At 43.9% G+C, this 14101-nt stretch overlaps 1 protein-coding gene across 2 annotated transcripts in view; it reads right to left on the bottom strand.

The window, feature by feature from the left end:
- Nucleotides 1-3274: 3274 nt before the first annotated feature.
- Nucleotides 3275-14101, bottom strand: part of NUP214 (nucleoporin 214) — an 87063-nt gene continuing 76236 nt past the window's right edge. Inside the window, exons 32-36 of one of the 2 annotated variants that reach the window (XM_075905426.2) lie at nt 13757-13906; nt 10240-10411; nt 5903-6045; nt 4224-4248; nt 3275-3512 (exon numbers count right to left, since the gene is read on the bottom strand). In XM_075905426.2, the coding sequence (XP_075761541.2) occupies nt 3479-3512; nt 4224-4248; nt 5903-6045; nt 10240-10411; nt 13757-13906 (524 nt within the window). In that variant the 3' untranslated portion in view covers nt 3275-3478. The remainder of the gene's footprint in view (nt 3513-4223; nt 4249-5902; nt 6046-10239; nt 10412-13756; nt 13907-14101) is intronic. The other variant, XM_075905427.2, reaches the window with a different exon arrangement.

Below are 14101 nucleotides of genomic sequence, written 5' to 3'. Positions count from 1 at the left end.
TCCCTTCAGCAGGGAAAAAAGATCAACAGGTCTTGAGCAAGAGGAGGGGCGACCCCCAACTGCTCCCATCGTCCTAAAAAAGAACTGAGAATGGCTTAACATGCCAGCCTCACATTCTTACCAAGCCAATCTGCTTCATAGCAAGTGGCCTGTTTGCTATCTGGGGGAGCACAGCTGATATGGCCTTGCTAGGAGGTGTCACATGCCACAGTGATGGAGGATTAATGCAAAGAATTTAAGGTCAACAGCTTGGGCCAAACCAGCTTCTATTTATAAGTAAGAAAGAAACCACAGTGATGGCAGCAGCGCAATTAGCCCTGGTGAGACTGGGGTGTAGTCAAGGTACATGCACAATGACGCCATGCTCTAAGTCAGGGGTGGGGAACCTCAGGCCCAGGGGCCGCATGCAGCCCCCCCACTTGCCTGGACGCGGCCCCCAAGGCTCAGGGCCCCTGCCAGCATAGGGTAGCCTGTGCTGGCACTCCAATTCCCCTGCTGCCCCACCACAGGCCCTAAGGAAGGGCACACCTAGGCTCTGGTGTGCAAGGTGGGGCGTCTTTCTTGTCAGCTGTGGGCTACATCACCGAGGGCTTTTTTTGTGTGCTTCTCACTTCTGCATGGCCCTCAACTGATTTTTCTGTGAGTCAGTGGTCCTCGACCCCAAAAAAGTTCCCCACCCCTCCTCTAAGTTCTCATATATACCCCTTCTCCTTAGTTTTTTGGAACTTCAGCATCAGTTTTCTCCAACAAAATTCCAGGAGATAGTCCCTACCTACATACTGCGCTTAGGTATGCCTACACTTGCCCCCTAATTCGAACTAGGGAGGCAAATGAAGCATACCGAAGTTGCTAATGAAGCACGGGATTTAAATATCCCGTGCTTGATTAGCATATTCGCGTCTGGTCGTCATTTTAAAATGCCAGTCACCCAAATTAACTTGCCGCATGTAGACGCGGTAGTCCGATCCAAAACCCTTCCCTCGAATTATCTGTTACTCCTTCGGTATGCTTCATTTGCCTCCCTAGTTCGAACTAGGGGGTAAGTGTAGACATATCCTTTTGCATTAGTCATAGAGGGGCTGAAGCAGTGCCATTTCACCTCGCATGGGTCATGACATGCAGGGTGTGAGTGGAGCCCTAGTATTTACAGCTGCATAAAAGCCTGCCCCCATCTAAGAACAACTTCCTCTCTTTCCTAGACACATTAAACAAACCCTGCATTTCTATGACCATCTATTTAAGCCACACTTACCAGTTTCACTCTTAGTTGATAAATGGGTGTTGCTGTTTATCACACATGAAGGGCACCTTCCACAACTGGGATGAGAGAAGGTCAGCTGCTAGGCTTACTTGTCAATTGGAGTTAGGAATCCCAAACAACAAGGATTTTTCAGGAAACTGCTAATATGAGAGACTGCTTTCAATACAGAGCTGCAAACTGGACACAGTAAAAATGAAGTCATCACTAGCCACAGGAACGTATGGCTGGAAGGGACCTTGAGAGCTCATTAAGTCCAGCCCCTGCTGCTGACATTTGGCCCATCTCTGACAGGTGTTTGTCTAAACAGTTATTAAAATTTTTCCAGTGATTCCACAACCTCCCTTAGAAGCCCATTCATTACCTATCCTTACTGTTAGAAAGCTTTTCCCTCACATCCAACTGAAAACTGCCTTGCTGCATGTATACACACAGCTATCATTTCAACAACCAATTCTGCTCCCAGATGTCACCCCAGACCAAGATAATATTTTCCTATCACATAGTTGCACGTCTATTTAAAATAAGATTAGAAAGCTTCTCATTTGAAACACCGCTCTATTCAATATTCTTAAGTCTCCTACTAGAACCACTATGTTATACTGACAGTAACAGGACAGAATACAACACAAACTACTATGAAGTACAAATGCATCTTTCACAGTGCAGAGAAAATCCATCACTTCACTTGGGGGCTTCATGGAGGTCAGATGCATTAAAAGAGAGAGAGAAAATGTTTTTGTGGATGCCTTCAAGGCATGCTTTAAAAACATTTGCTAAATATTTTCAAGTAAACACATACAAGACAAATTCACAAATGCTTCTGACCAGAGTGGGGAACCACTAAAAAGTATCTGATGGGGTTGGTAAAAGTGGCGCTAACAAAAGGATCCAGTGCCCAAAGCTACAAGATGAAAAGCATTAGTGTCTCTAGATGGATGTCATACTTTTAGTACAAAGGCTCAAAGTTTTTCCTTTAAAGGGGACTCAGTGGTGCTAATTTTTACAGTAGGCTTTGCAAAAAATGAAGGAGAGCGCTCTTGCTTTCCAGCACCTTGCTGAGTGTAGCTGTTAACAATATTTGTGCTACGCTCACCTCATTTCTCATCTGAACTGACGTTCCACTTCCCCAGTAAGCTGCAGGCTCAGACTGGGTCCACAGTTCTCAGAATTTTAGTGAGGTGAGTGTGCACACAGCTGTCACTTGATGGGTCAAAAATACTTGCCCGGTCATAAAAAAAGACCACAACTTCCACTGATTTCAATGAAAGCTACACTGGTGTAGACCCAAAATTATCCTCTTCCTTCTTACTCAGACTTTAAGGTCAGAAGGGACCATTATGATCTTGCAGTCTGACCCCCTGCACAATGCAGGCCACAGAATCTCACCCACCCACTGCTAGAATAATCCTCTCACCTATATCTCAGATACTGAAGACCTCAAACGATGTTTTAAAGACCCCAAGATGCAGAGAATCCTCCCGCAAGTGACCCGTGCCCCATGCTACAGAGGAAGGTGAAAAACCTCCAGGGCTTCTTACATAGGCGGGCTGGGCAAGAGGCATCCTTTAACACAAGGGTGGGATACCTGAGGCCCGGGGGCTGGATACGGCCCCTGGCTTTCTGGGATCTGGTACCTGAGGCTCATGCCTCCCTCCCCCGCACTGGAGAGCCCACACCGGTGCTCCAACGCCACCCCTGGTACTTGACCACGGAGCTGGACAACACAAAATCTACTAAGCTGGGCTCCCCTCCAGTCTGGTGTGTAAGGGAGAATAAAGGGAGTGTCTCTCTCTTTCCCCATCAGGGGCAATGTCAGTGAAGGTTTTGTTTTTCTTTACTTCTCATTGTGTGCGGACTCAGACTGATTTTTCTGTGGGTGAGTAGCCCACAGTTCAGAAAAGGTTCCCCACCCCTGCTTTACCAGCATCTATATCCAGTCCACATGGAGGTGGGATAATATAAGCTGATGTTTTCTAGATACATGCTGGAAAGACTCTTCCACACACACCACACTGAAGCAGGTAACACAATTTATTAAAGAGCAAGAATAATTACTACATAAAAATAAGCATCAAGTGTTTTTAAAAAGGGAAATTGAAGAATTGACATTTCCAAGGAAAGCTGATCTGATGCTTGATCATGAAGGGATCTCCAATCAGAGCAACTCTGGCTTGGCCGATCACAGAATGGGTGGAAGGGGCTCAAGAACATCCCCTCTCAGCTTCTCCAACCACTAAACCCCGAGGTGGATCTGTGAAACAGCAGCACAAGGTAAGTGAGAAAGCTGGAGTCCTTTTTCATCTCTAGCAATCTAGCAACTATCTAAAGCTTCCCAGAACCGCCATACCAGTCAATGTACCAATAGAAGCTCTTTAATAGAATTCACTAGCCTTCCTGCACCTTTCCTCTGAGGCTTAACAACACTGTCTCAACATACCTGTAAAGTAGATATGCTGACATTTATTCTACTGATGGGGAAACAGAAGCACAAAGTTTAAATGACTTGCTTAAGGAAACCCAGTAACTCCATGGCAGAGGAGGGAATAGAAATAGGAGACTTATCTCCTAGGAGTAACAGAACCACTAGAAAAATAAAGCCTCATTCTGAGCAGGAAGATGATCTGGTATTTTGCACCATATTTCATGGCTACCATGGGAATACATATTTACCCATCCCTACCATGCACTTTGCAATCAAGAAAAAAAAGTACTACATAATCCCCCATAAGAGAGAAAAGGAATGCTGAAGAAAGCTGCCATCTACTGAGCTGTGGATAATACTATTAAAAGGAGAAATGAGAGGGAATGAAATAATTTTCCTTCGTTGATTAAAAATTCAACTAGGATTAGCATTTTAGTGTGCGTTCCATAGCTTCCTTTCACACATTCTCTAGCACTTCTATTCTAGTTCTTTTTATATATTTAAAGGAAAATCAGATACAAGGCAGTGATGGGTACTTACGTGTTAGATGATCCAAAGCCAAAGCCTGAGAGAAACGCAAGATTAAAGGATTACTGTTAAAAGCATAAAGAATGCATGCGACACATAGTAGGTTCACCCTCCCATACGCCATTAGAAAGGGGGTTCTTAACCTTTTTCTTTCTGAGCTTCCCCTGCTCCCAGCATGCTAAAAACTTCACATACCACCTGTGTCACAACTGTAAAAGCTGGCACTAGTGGGCAGCAAGTAGGGCAACTGCCCGGGGTCCCATCCCACAGGGACTCCCCCAAAGCTACACTACTTCAGCTTCAGTTCTGTGTGGTAAGATGCAGGGCCCCGGGCTCTTTCCCTTGCAGTGGGAGTTGAGCTTTCTGCTGCAGGCCCCAGCAAATATAATGCAGGCTCCACTTGGCAGACACTTCCAGAACCTGGGTTAGGAACCGCTGCATTAGAAGATCTCTCCTCCCAAATTAGGCCAAAGGTAAGGATGTGAACGACTAGTCAACTATCTGATAAGCAAATGTTTGTTGGATAGTCGACATACTAGTCACTTCCCTCCACTTGCTATCAGAAAGAGGCGGGGCGGAGGGAGTGGGGGGGGAGCGAGAGAAGAGGAGGTGGTGCTTCAAAGCAGCAGTGCCACGTGGAGCCTGGGGCCAGACTCTCGCAGGAAAATGCCTCGGGGAGCACAGGGACAGCAGGGGACTACTTGAGTCCCCCTCTGACCCCGTGCTCCCAGCAGCGCTTTCACCTCTGAAGTATAGCAACAGACCTGGGACTGTTGCTACACTTCAAAGTTGGAGGCGCCTTTATCAACTAATCAAACAGTCGATGCAAAGTGCATCGACTATTCAACTAGCCAATTAATCTAAATTTAACATCCCTAGAGAAAGGATGGGCAAACAATGAATGTCAAAACTGTCACCGAGAAAAAAACGTGGCCGGCCTGCAAGTGACAGCCTTTACTACTGATGACCCAACCCATCTCATTTGCAGCCGATGTGTGTAATAAAAACAATTGTTGGCATTGCCATAAAAACAAATTGCTGGTTTTAAAAAGGTGAAACTTGCTTTTGTGCAAGCAAGAGCAAGGAGAGCACAAACAGGGCTGCGTGCCTTCTAATAACCTCAGTTCCACGTAAATTAGTGCAGCTCCATCAACATCTGTTCCTCAATATTCTAGGTCAGCTCTGGAACAGAGTTCCATTGAGAAAAGCACTCAAGTGCTATGTTTAGCCCATACTCCTCACCAACTCCCTCTGCTGCATCTGCTGAAGTGTTTTACCCATGAAAGCTGATGCCCAAATAAACTGGATCGTCTTTAAGATGCCACAGGACTCCTCGTTGCTTTTGCAGATACAGAACATTCTGAGTCCCAAGACTGTAAGAGCAGCTATTGTGAGAGCTTAGGCAGAACAAGAGATACTGTGAGTCCAGTGCTCTTGGTTACAAGCAAATCTGGTTGTGTTCACTTGTATTCTACCAGTTAAGAGTTCTGGGCAGAGATCCACCTGATGCCTGTGTAGCCTCCACTCTCTCAAATTCGGGGTAAATCCAAACGAGAAATGGAAATATGCATTCATTGTAATCAGAAAAGGGAAAAATATAATGCTCAATTCTCCTCCCATTCCCAGCTTTGTAAACCTTGTTAGGTCTCCCTCTCTTCACTCTCTGCCAGGGACATTTCAGCTTCTCTTACCTCCTCCGCTTGATCCAAAGCCAGAGAATCCACTGCTTTGCGTGCCAAAACCAGGAGTCTGTTGGGACAGCGACCCAAATGTAGGAGCATTTTGATTTGCCAGGGTGCCAAATGATGCGGTATTGTTATTGGTGCCACCAAAACTGCAATTCAAAGAGAACAAAACACTCACAAATGCTTCAGCACTCAAAGGAAGGCCGTATGTCTTCCCCCCCCCCCCCAAAGCAGCATTCCCTGAAGCCTCAGAACTCTTTTACTATATACCCACTTATTGTGAGATGCTTATTTCTTGGTTTCATTAAGAATCTGCAGAGTACCACAGCCAGCCTTCTGCTCACCTGCTCTTCAGAGGAAACAAGTGAGCCCATGGGGAAAAAGTTCTCCTTAACATATGACAAGCAACTGTGGTGCATTTTCATGCCACAAAATCCCAACTCCTGCCCTCATGGTGATATAATAAATTACCACCGGCACCATCTCTCATCCATCCAGTTCTAAAATGCTGCATCATTACTGTGTCTTACAGAGGGGAAGAACAGGCCATAGGGGTTGTGTGATTTGCCCAGGGTCACAGGGCAAGGGGTAGGACAGAGCTGGATTTGGAATCCAGTCTCCCGATTCCCAGGGCAGTGACTTATTCAGCCTAACCCAGAAAGCCTTCTCCAGTCTTATTTCCCTTCTCCTCCCTATTTTGAAGTACACCTTATTCCTCTTCCTTCCTGAACCTCTCCTTGCTTTTGACACTTCTTTCATTTGACCTATTATAACCATTTTTAAAATCCCTTTGTATTATTAACTTTACAGTTTTTGGGGGCACACTATGAAAATAACAAACAAATGTATTTTTATAGACAGAACCAGATCAACCTTCGTCCATTCACCCCATCCAACCAAGCACTGTTCAGGCAAATATTTCTTTTTAAATACACCAACACCAGTATCACATCAATGACATGGCATGATAATTCCATCTAACATGGGTCTCACTGGCACCAATACCTCTTCCAATGCTTCTATTTATGCTTGAAAACAATGGGCTTATACCACTGATATAATATCTTGAACTGGGCATAGTGCAGGCACGAGCTATTAAAGTTTCTCCACACAAAGCTCTGACAATGCACCTGAGAACTGAGTAATGCAGACAGCAATGTCAGCCAAGTCAAACAGTGTGCTTGTTTCCTGTTGTTGATAAAATGTCAAGGAGGCAGTAGGCTGAGCCCAGCAAGTTCCATTCATTTGTGATGCTCAATCTCAATCGGCATTGAATTAATCTACTTCTCCATCCATCCAGATCAAGAGTACATCTGAAGCATCAAAACATACTTCTCAAAAAGCAACAGCCCTTGCAGAAGTGCTGCATGCAAATCTCCTGCTTAAAAAAACAAGTAATCCTCTCTGCCTTGCTCTCTTTGAGACAGTGATCTGTGCAGGTAGTTTCCATATATGGTATCAGATTCAGACAAGCACTTCAGTGACTTTGCAATTCAACAAGTAAGCCTGCACCAAACAGGATTCTTGATGTGGCTATTTGCAGATGGCTTTTGCTCTTGATTGTAAATAAAGCGTGGGCTATCTTGCTTTTCTCAGTGGTATTTTTAAGAGGGGGAGGAAAGGCCAGTAGTGTCTGACAACAGGTTTTTATGGCTCTGTGGCTTTAGAAAACAAACCATCTAACCAGATATGAAAAGAACGTGAGGTAAAATTAGCAACAAAGAAACCTGCGGTTTAACTGCCTCAACCTTTCAGCTGCTACTAAAGCAAATGGCTGTTGAAAGAGACTAGGAGAGATTAGAGTACAAACAACTGACTTACTTTTTAATGGTATAAGTTCAAATTCTAGAGCTGGAGATGCAACCTGTTAACAACTTATCCTGTCAATCTGGTTTTGATCCAAATTCTCAGGGATTTTCTCATGTAGTGTCATTGTGAAAGTGAGAGTTTGGAGGACATTAAGGTGGCACCAGTGAAGGCCTGTCCCATCCCAACTCGCCTTTAGATTTGACACAGAATTTTGTAGGTCTCAAGAAACAGAAACTGCTTTTTGCTGCACTTCCTCAAAGCGATTCAAGCTGTTAAGAAATGATGTAACTAAGTACATGGCTGAGCTTGCAATGTTGTCTCCTGGGCTGAGCACAAGTCTTGAAGGAGCTAAGTACTTGTCCCATCTCCAATACCTGGGGCAAACGACTTCATCTGGGTTTCAATTTCTCAAGCCAGCTCCACTCCCCACCCCCAATCTATACAACGAAGATAATATTAGGCCTTGCATATTACACAATTTTGCAGCTATAGACTGTACAGCAGAATCTGCCTGGCAATGAATTGTGCTCCAAAGTCTAGGTTGTCACATACTATTACCTACTTCTTACATAGCTCCCCTCAGTAGAGACCAAAGTGAGAACAAAGGAGATTAGGATCATTATCCCTATTTTACAGATGGAAAAACGGAGACACACAGAGATGAACTGACTTGCCAAATGTCAATTTAAGCCAGTGGGTCCCTAAACTGGGGCACATGTTGATGAACATTCAGGAGGCATGTGGCAGGGCCCAGGTTAGCTTCTATGGGAGGTTGAGAGGGAGCATCACTGAGCCCCACTTCAGCCCCATTCCCACCTTGCCCCCATTCCCTCTTCATCCCTAGGACAACTTCATCTCTAGCCTTAGCTCTTCCCCCATCTATAGTTCTGCCTCTCGCTCCACCATCAGCTCAAATTCCTCTGCTGTAATGTTGGGGGGAGGAGCAGGGGGGCACAGACAGATTACATTACAAAGGGGGGGGAGTGGAGAGAGGGTGTGACAGGAAAAGTTCAGGCACAATTGATTTAAGCGATTAGGGTGGGATTTCAATGCTACCTAGGGAATCTAGACATCCAATTCCCATCATTAGTTTTTTTTAAAAAACTGGACTCTAAATCTCTTAGAATAAGATCTCAAAGCTGCCTAAGTCTCTAACTTCTCAAGCTGTGAAGAAGACTAAGTGCAAGCCACTTCCTTCCCAAGTCTTCAATTCCTTAAGAACTCTCATGGATGTGAATTGCTGCATTCCTGAAAATGAGATATTAACTCAGAGTCCTAATGAGACTTGAAATTTCAGCACTGCTATTTGCTGCATGTGTTTTGAACACACAAGAGCAACTGAAAGCAACTAGGACAGAGCAACATAAATTGCGTTTCGGAGCTAATTAAATACAATTAGTGCAATCGTCCCTGTGTTTGCTTTTAGATTTGAATGAACAAACCCCTCCAATTTTAGCTTATCTGAAGTAACTCTCCAGTCTGCTGCACTGCAGTACTACAGAATTCATGGGCCTTGTGGTAGAATTTACCATGAGCTTGCCATGGAGTACAGTGGGCTTTGAAGAACATCTAACTGACCACTGCGTAAGGGTGTTGAGATTAACTTGTTAACATTTGCAAACCCATCTGGAAGATGGAAAATACTGAGGTGCATTATGTAAAGATAGCTCCTCTCTGAACCCAGTGCAGACACTCATGGGATATGCAAACATGGAGATTGGGGAAATTACAACACAGGGCAAAAAATAAAAGCTAGTGGCTTCTCCACTGGACCTTGCAATAGACAGTTCTACAAGACTTCCCTGCAGAAAATGACGGGGGTTGATTACCATGGGATGTGAACATTCATTTGAAAGCTAGATATCTACCATCAATTCTAAGGCGTGGGGTGAATCACTTGCTGCTTCACAGGGTTTGAATGGGGAATAAAGTGCTATCTGCTGCGAGATACGATTTTAGAGCCATGTAAGTGATAAAAAGTGGAAAAATCAGTACCTCATTTCTAGAGTCTACCACATATTACTAGTATGGTCTGTGCAGGGATGAGTTATGATACTGAATTATTCTCAAAAATCTCTATCCCAGCCCCAAAGGTGGGGATGAGTCTAGAGATTAAACACATTTATCATTCCACACGGAAATGAAACAAGCTGCTTTGTGTGGCACATTTAGAACTAGACTGGAAGGCACACTTGTTAGTGTGCAAATAAGGAATAAATTGCTACTTAGACAGGTGGGTGGGATGCTCTTGGTCTTACTTCTGTATTCTAGGATTCAATTTGAAAGTTCCCAAATTCAAACGAAAACCTGTTACTTTCATTGGGGCCAGCATGTTCAGAAATAGGAACGACTGGCTTTTGCAGTTTTCGTTTCAGGTAGGTTTTTCTAATGAAGAGGCCCACTGCTCAGCTATGTACTTCAGATCTCTAGACCCTTCTTTACTTGCAAAATCTACTGGATACAGAATGAAGCATAAGAGTTTTGCATCAAGTAAGAATACTTATTTGCCAAACCCTAAACCCACATTAACTTACCCAAATCCTCCAGCGCTGGCCGCAGCTGTACCCTCGCCGAACACTTTGCCTCCCGTCGAGCCCAGAGGGCTTGTAAAGGCTGGGGCTGAACCGAATGCTGGCACCCCTCCAAACCCAGGGGACCCCCCAAAAGTGGGAGGGCTGCCAAACACTGGAGCAGCACCGAAGCCACCTGAGCAAAACAGAGGCAAAAAAGTGACAAGAACATCAAGTAAACAATAACAAAGAGAAAAAAAGAAAAACAAAAGTTAGATTTCCAAAAAGACAGATTCTACAATGGGGGCTGACATTCCTATGCATGGGCACAGAACTATCCATGGAACTTAGTACAGCACATTTTATTACAAAAGGCATGGGTAGGAGAGTTCATGATCACATTCCAAAATCAGCCCAAAGAAACAGATTATCCAATGGACAAGTGCAGTTTGGATTGCCTGAGTAGCTAAGCACACAACTAGATTCCCAGAATTACATTTTAAAGAGGATAATGTTCAGTTTAAAAGGGTTCTACAGATACATATAAGGGGAGGGGGGGAGGGTGTGTGTGTGTTCTACAGATACACATAAGGGGAGATGGTGTGCGTGTGTGTGTGTGTGTGTGTGTGTGTGTGTGTGTGTGTGTGTGTGTGTGTGAGTGAGTGAGTGAGAGAGAGAAGGAATTAAAAGTCTACTTCATATAAACTAGATGCTTTAATTGCAAGTTAGTGAGTGTTCACATTCACTGGGTTATACTGGCAATTAAAAATACATGTGGCAATAAATTATAGACTGATACTTTTCATTTATTTAAACAATGCTCATGCATCCTTTATCAATGATCTCATGTCCCCTACTGTAGAAGGGAAGAGCTTAGCTTCTGCAGACAGTTTTACAAACCTACTCATCAGGAATTAGATAAGTTACTAAAGCTCTTTCGGAACTCCTGTGCAAAAAACAAAACAAACAAACAAAAAACCAAACCACCACACATACACAGACCACACCCAGGATAAAAAATTCCCTGCAATGGCTAGCTTTACTAACATCACCCTGCCAAAATGCAACAGAAGATATTTTACCACTGCAACGTATCTGATATGAAAAATGGCTTATACACAAACCTGTCGAATCAAGATTATGGTTATGCAGCACATAGTTCTTTAAAGACATGGAAGGAATCTCAATGTAGTGGGTAAGAGTTGCTCTTCTCTGCCTATTAGGGATGTGAAATTTCATTTAATTAGTCACTTGGTTAAATGTTATATTTAACTGGTTAACCGGTTAAATGGGGGTGGATGGGTAGCCAGGCTGGAGTGGCCTTGCCCATGGTGCACTGGGCTTGGTCTGCCTTGAAAGGGAGCTGATTTCGCTGGGCTGGAGCAGACCCCTGCCCATAGTGGGCAGGGAGGCTGCTCTAGCCCATCAATGAACTGTAACTGCTAATCATTACCTGCTTACCGGTTAACCATTCGCATCCCTACTGCTTCTGGGCACCTCAAACACTACATTTACTATTAAAGGACTAACGTGGTAAGAATACTTTGTCAACCTCCAATTAGAGAAGGGGAACTAAATCACTGGGATTAAGTGCCTTGTTCATGATCATGCAGGAAATCTGTGGCAGAGCCATGAATTAAATTGGACCTCAAGTTCCCATTCAGTGTCTTAATCTCCTCTTTCTACAATATCTAACAAGAACATTTTACTAGGATTTTTCTATCCTACATTCACTCTGCTGATGCTGTTTGCATGCTTAGAACTGACTACGGGGCTCTCATAGGGCACCTGCTGCTTTGTTCGATTAAGGCTGAGGGTTGGGATAACACCATGCATTTTAATACCCCGAGTGAAATTCCAGGCCAAGTCAAGATAATGGATACTGCCTGCTTGTAAACACAAAGGTCTGGAAAAAATAAAAGCTAGGGCTGAATTATTGACGCATAGATCAGATATCCAGTTACACTTTCTTTAGAGACACTGGTCTCTACCTAAGTTTCTTGGAGCTTAGTTTTGAACTGGACTCTTGTGTACTATACTGATGAACATAAAAATGAGAAGGCAATGCAATATGTGGTACACAAACCAGGAAAAAGGTGACCTATAGCAAATCGTACAGCAAACTTTCATCCTATACTAAATAGGAAAGAAACTGCTGAGTATCTTTATGGTGTCCAACACCTAAAGTTAGATGGGGAAAGGACTTCAAGGAGTTTCCACATCAATAAATGACCTCCTGCAACAACCCGTCAGAAAATCCCATCTCAAGACTGACTCTAGAGTTAATACAACTATAGCCTTTCCTTCAATAGGGAAGGAGACAGGTAATTTCAGCGAATGAATCTCCAACATCCAAGGTGAGAGGCTGGCTTGACAGGTAGAATGCTTACTACACTACCATGCTGAAGTAGTATGTAGGAGAAACAAAGGTCATTGTTATTGGGGCTAGTAGCATCAACTGACAGTATCTGCCACTTCACTTATCCAAAAGCAAAGCCACCAGTAGCGTCAAAATACTAATCCCTGAAGTACCACTTCTATAAGGGATACTTTGGAGCATCATTCTCTAAACTCCTATGGTGTCAGTCTGTGTGCAGCTTTTTCCAAGTATGATGCTTCCAAGGAAACTCCAAATTCCAAGGGTGCCAACTGGAGGAGTAGTCAAAGGTTAGAGGAAAGAACCTTGCTTTGACTAACTCTTTGGGTTTCTAATTGTGATTGGTAATTATCAAGCCAAACAAATACTGATGTCTATTCAACAATATCCGTGTCTGTGGGTAAACATTTGTATCTGCACAGGGCTCTATTCATATTACAGTCACCATCTATTCCATTATTTTCAGTGGGCAAAACTACCATGCAATAGGAAAGAAGATTAAGCAAGATTTCCAACGCTGTTTTGCAAGAATGTAATCGTTAACAGAACGGCATGAACGACCTTGTATCTCACTGCAGATTAATTACAGAAGAAAAAGTCCCACATGTGCGACAGCGAGGTCAGGCTGATTTAAAACAATAGACCTGAAGCTTCAACTTTCTGGGGAAAATGCCATCAAAGACTCTGGTACATACGTGACAATGATGGGATCAGGACAGAAAGGATTACACAAGAAGGGAAGTTGGGAGGAGGCATCAACAGGGGGAAACACACCCAGTACGTTCTCCAAAGCACATGGAGCGCCACGGTGCCAGTGAGCTGTACAAGCCTGGCCCTAACACAGCTCACCTCCCCACAAATCGAATGGCAGTTTCTGCAATGAACCCTGTGGAGATGGAGTCTACTCCGTGATTTTGTGCAGATAAGCTGCTAACTCATTACGTTTTTAATCTAGCATCTGAATTTTCACTTGTTGGGACCTGTTTTTTGTTGTTTTTTGGAGATCAATGGTATCATATGGTGGAGTATCATGCAGAGGCAATACTCCTGAATATGCTCTGCCACACAGTAGGTATGGAGTGTAAATCTCTGACCACTAGATCACACTACTCAATACATTACGAGTAAGAGTGGGTGCTGGAAGCGGTTTTATTAATAGAATACCTGCTTTGGTTGGACTAGAGAACCCAAAGCCTTGAGCGGCCACGGTCCCGCCTCCAGAACTGAAAGTGCCTGTGGGTTTCTGCTCTCCGTAAGATGAGTTGCCAAATCGAAAGGTCTTGGCCCCATTGTTTCCAAACAAGCTAGAGGTATCTAGAGAGATGAAGGATACTTGTGAAGCTCATGAGACAAAAATAATCACTTTCCCAAAAAGCAAAGTGAATATTAATATCCAAAATGGCAGTCTACAGAAAGAAACTGAGCTTGCCCTAATCCCTGTTCCAACACACTGCATTTGTAGCCACTTTATTGTCTCCTTCACTGATAAGGCTACAAACGCAGCGACTG

The sequence above is a fragment of the Pelodiscus sinensis genome, chromosome 23 (assembly GCF_052426305.1).
Source record: "Pelodiscus sinensis isolate ZL-2025 chromosome 23, ASM5242630v1, whole genome shotgun sequence".
NCBI lineage: Eukaryota > Metazoa > Chordata > Testudines > Trionychidae > Pelodiscus > Pelodiscus sinensis.
The sequence above is the reverse complement of the archived record's forward strand: the minus strand, read 5'-3'. Positions and strand labels throughout refer to the sequence as shown.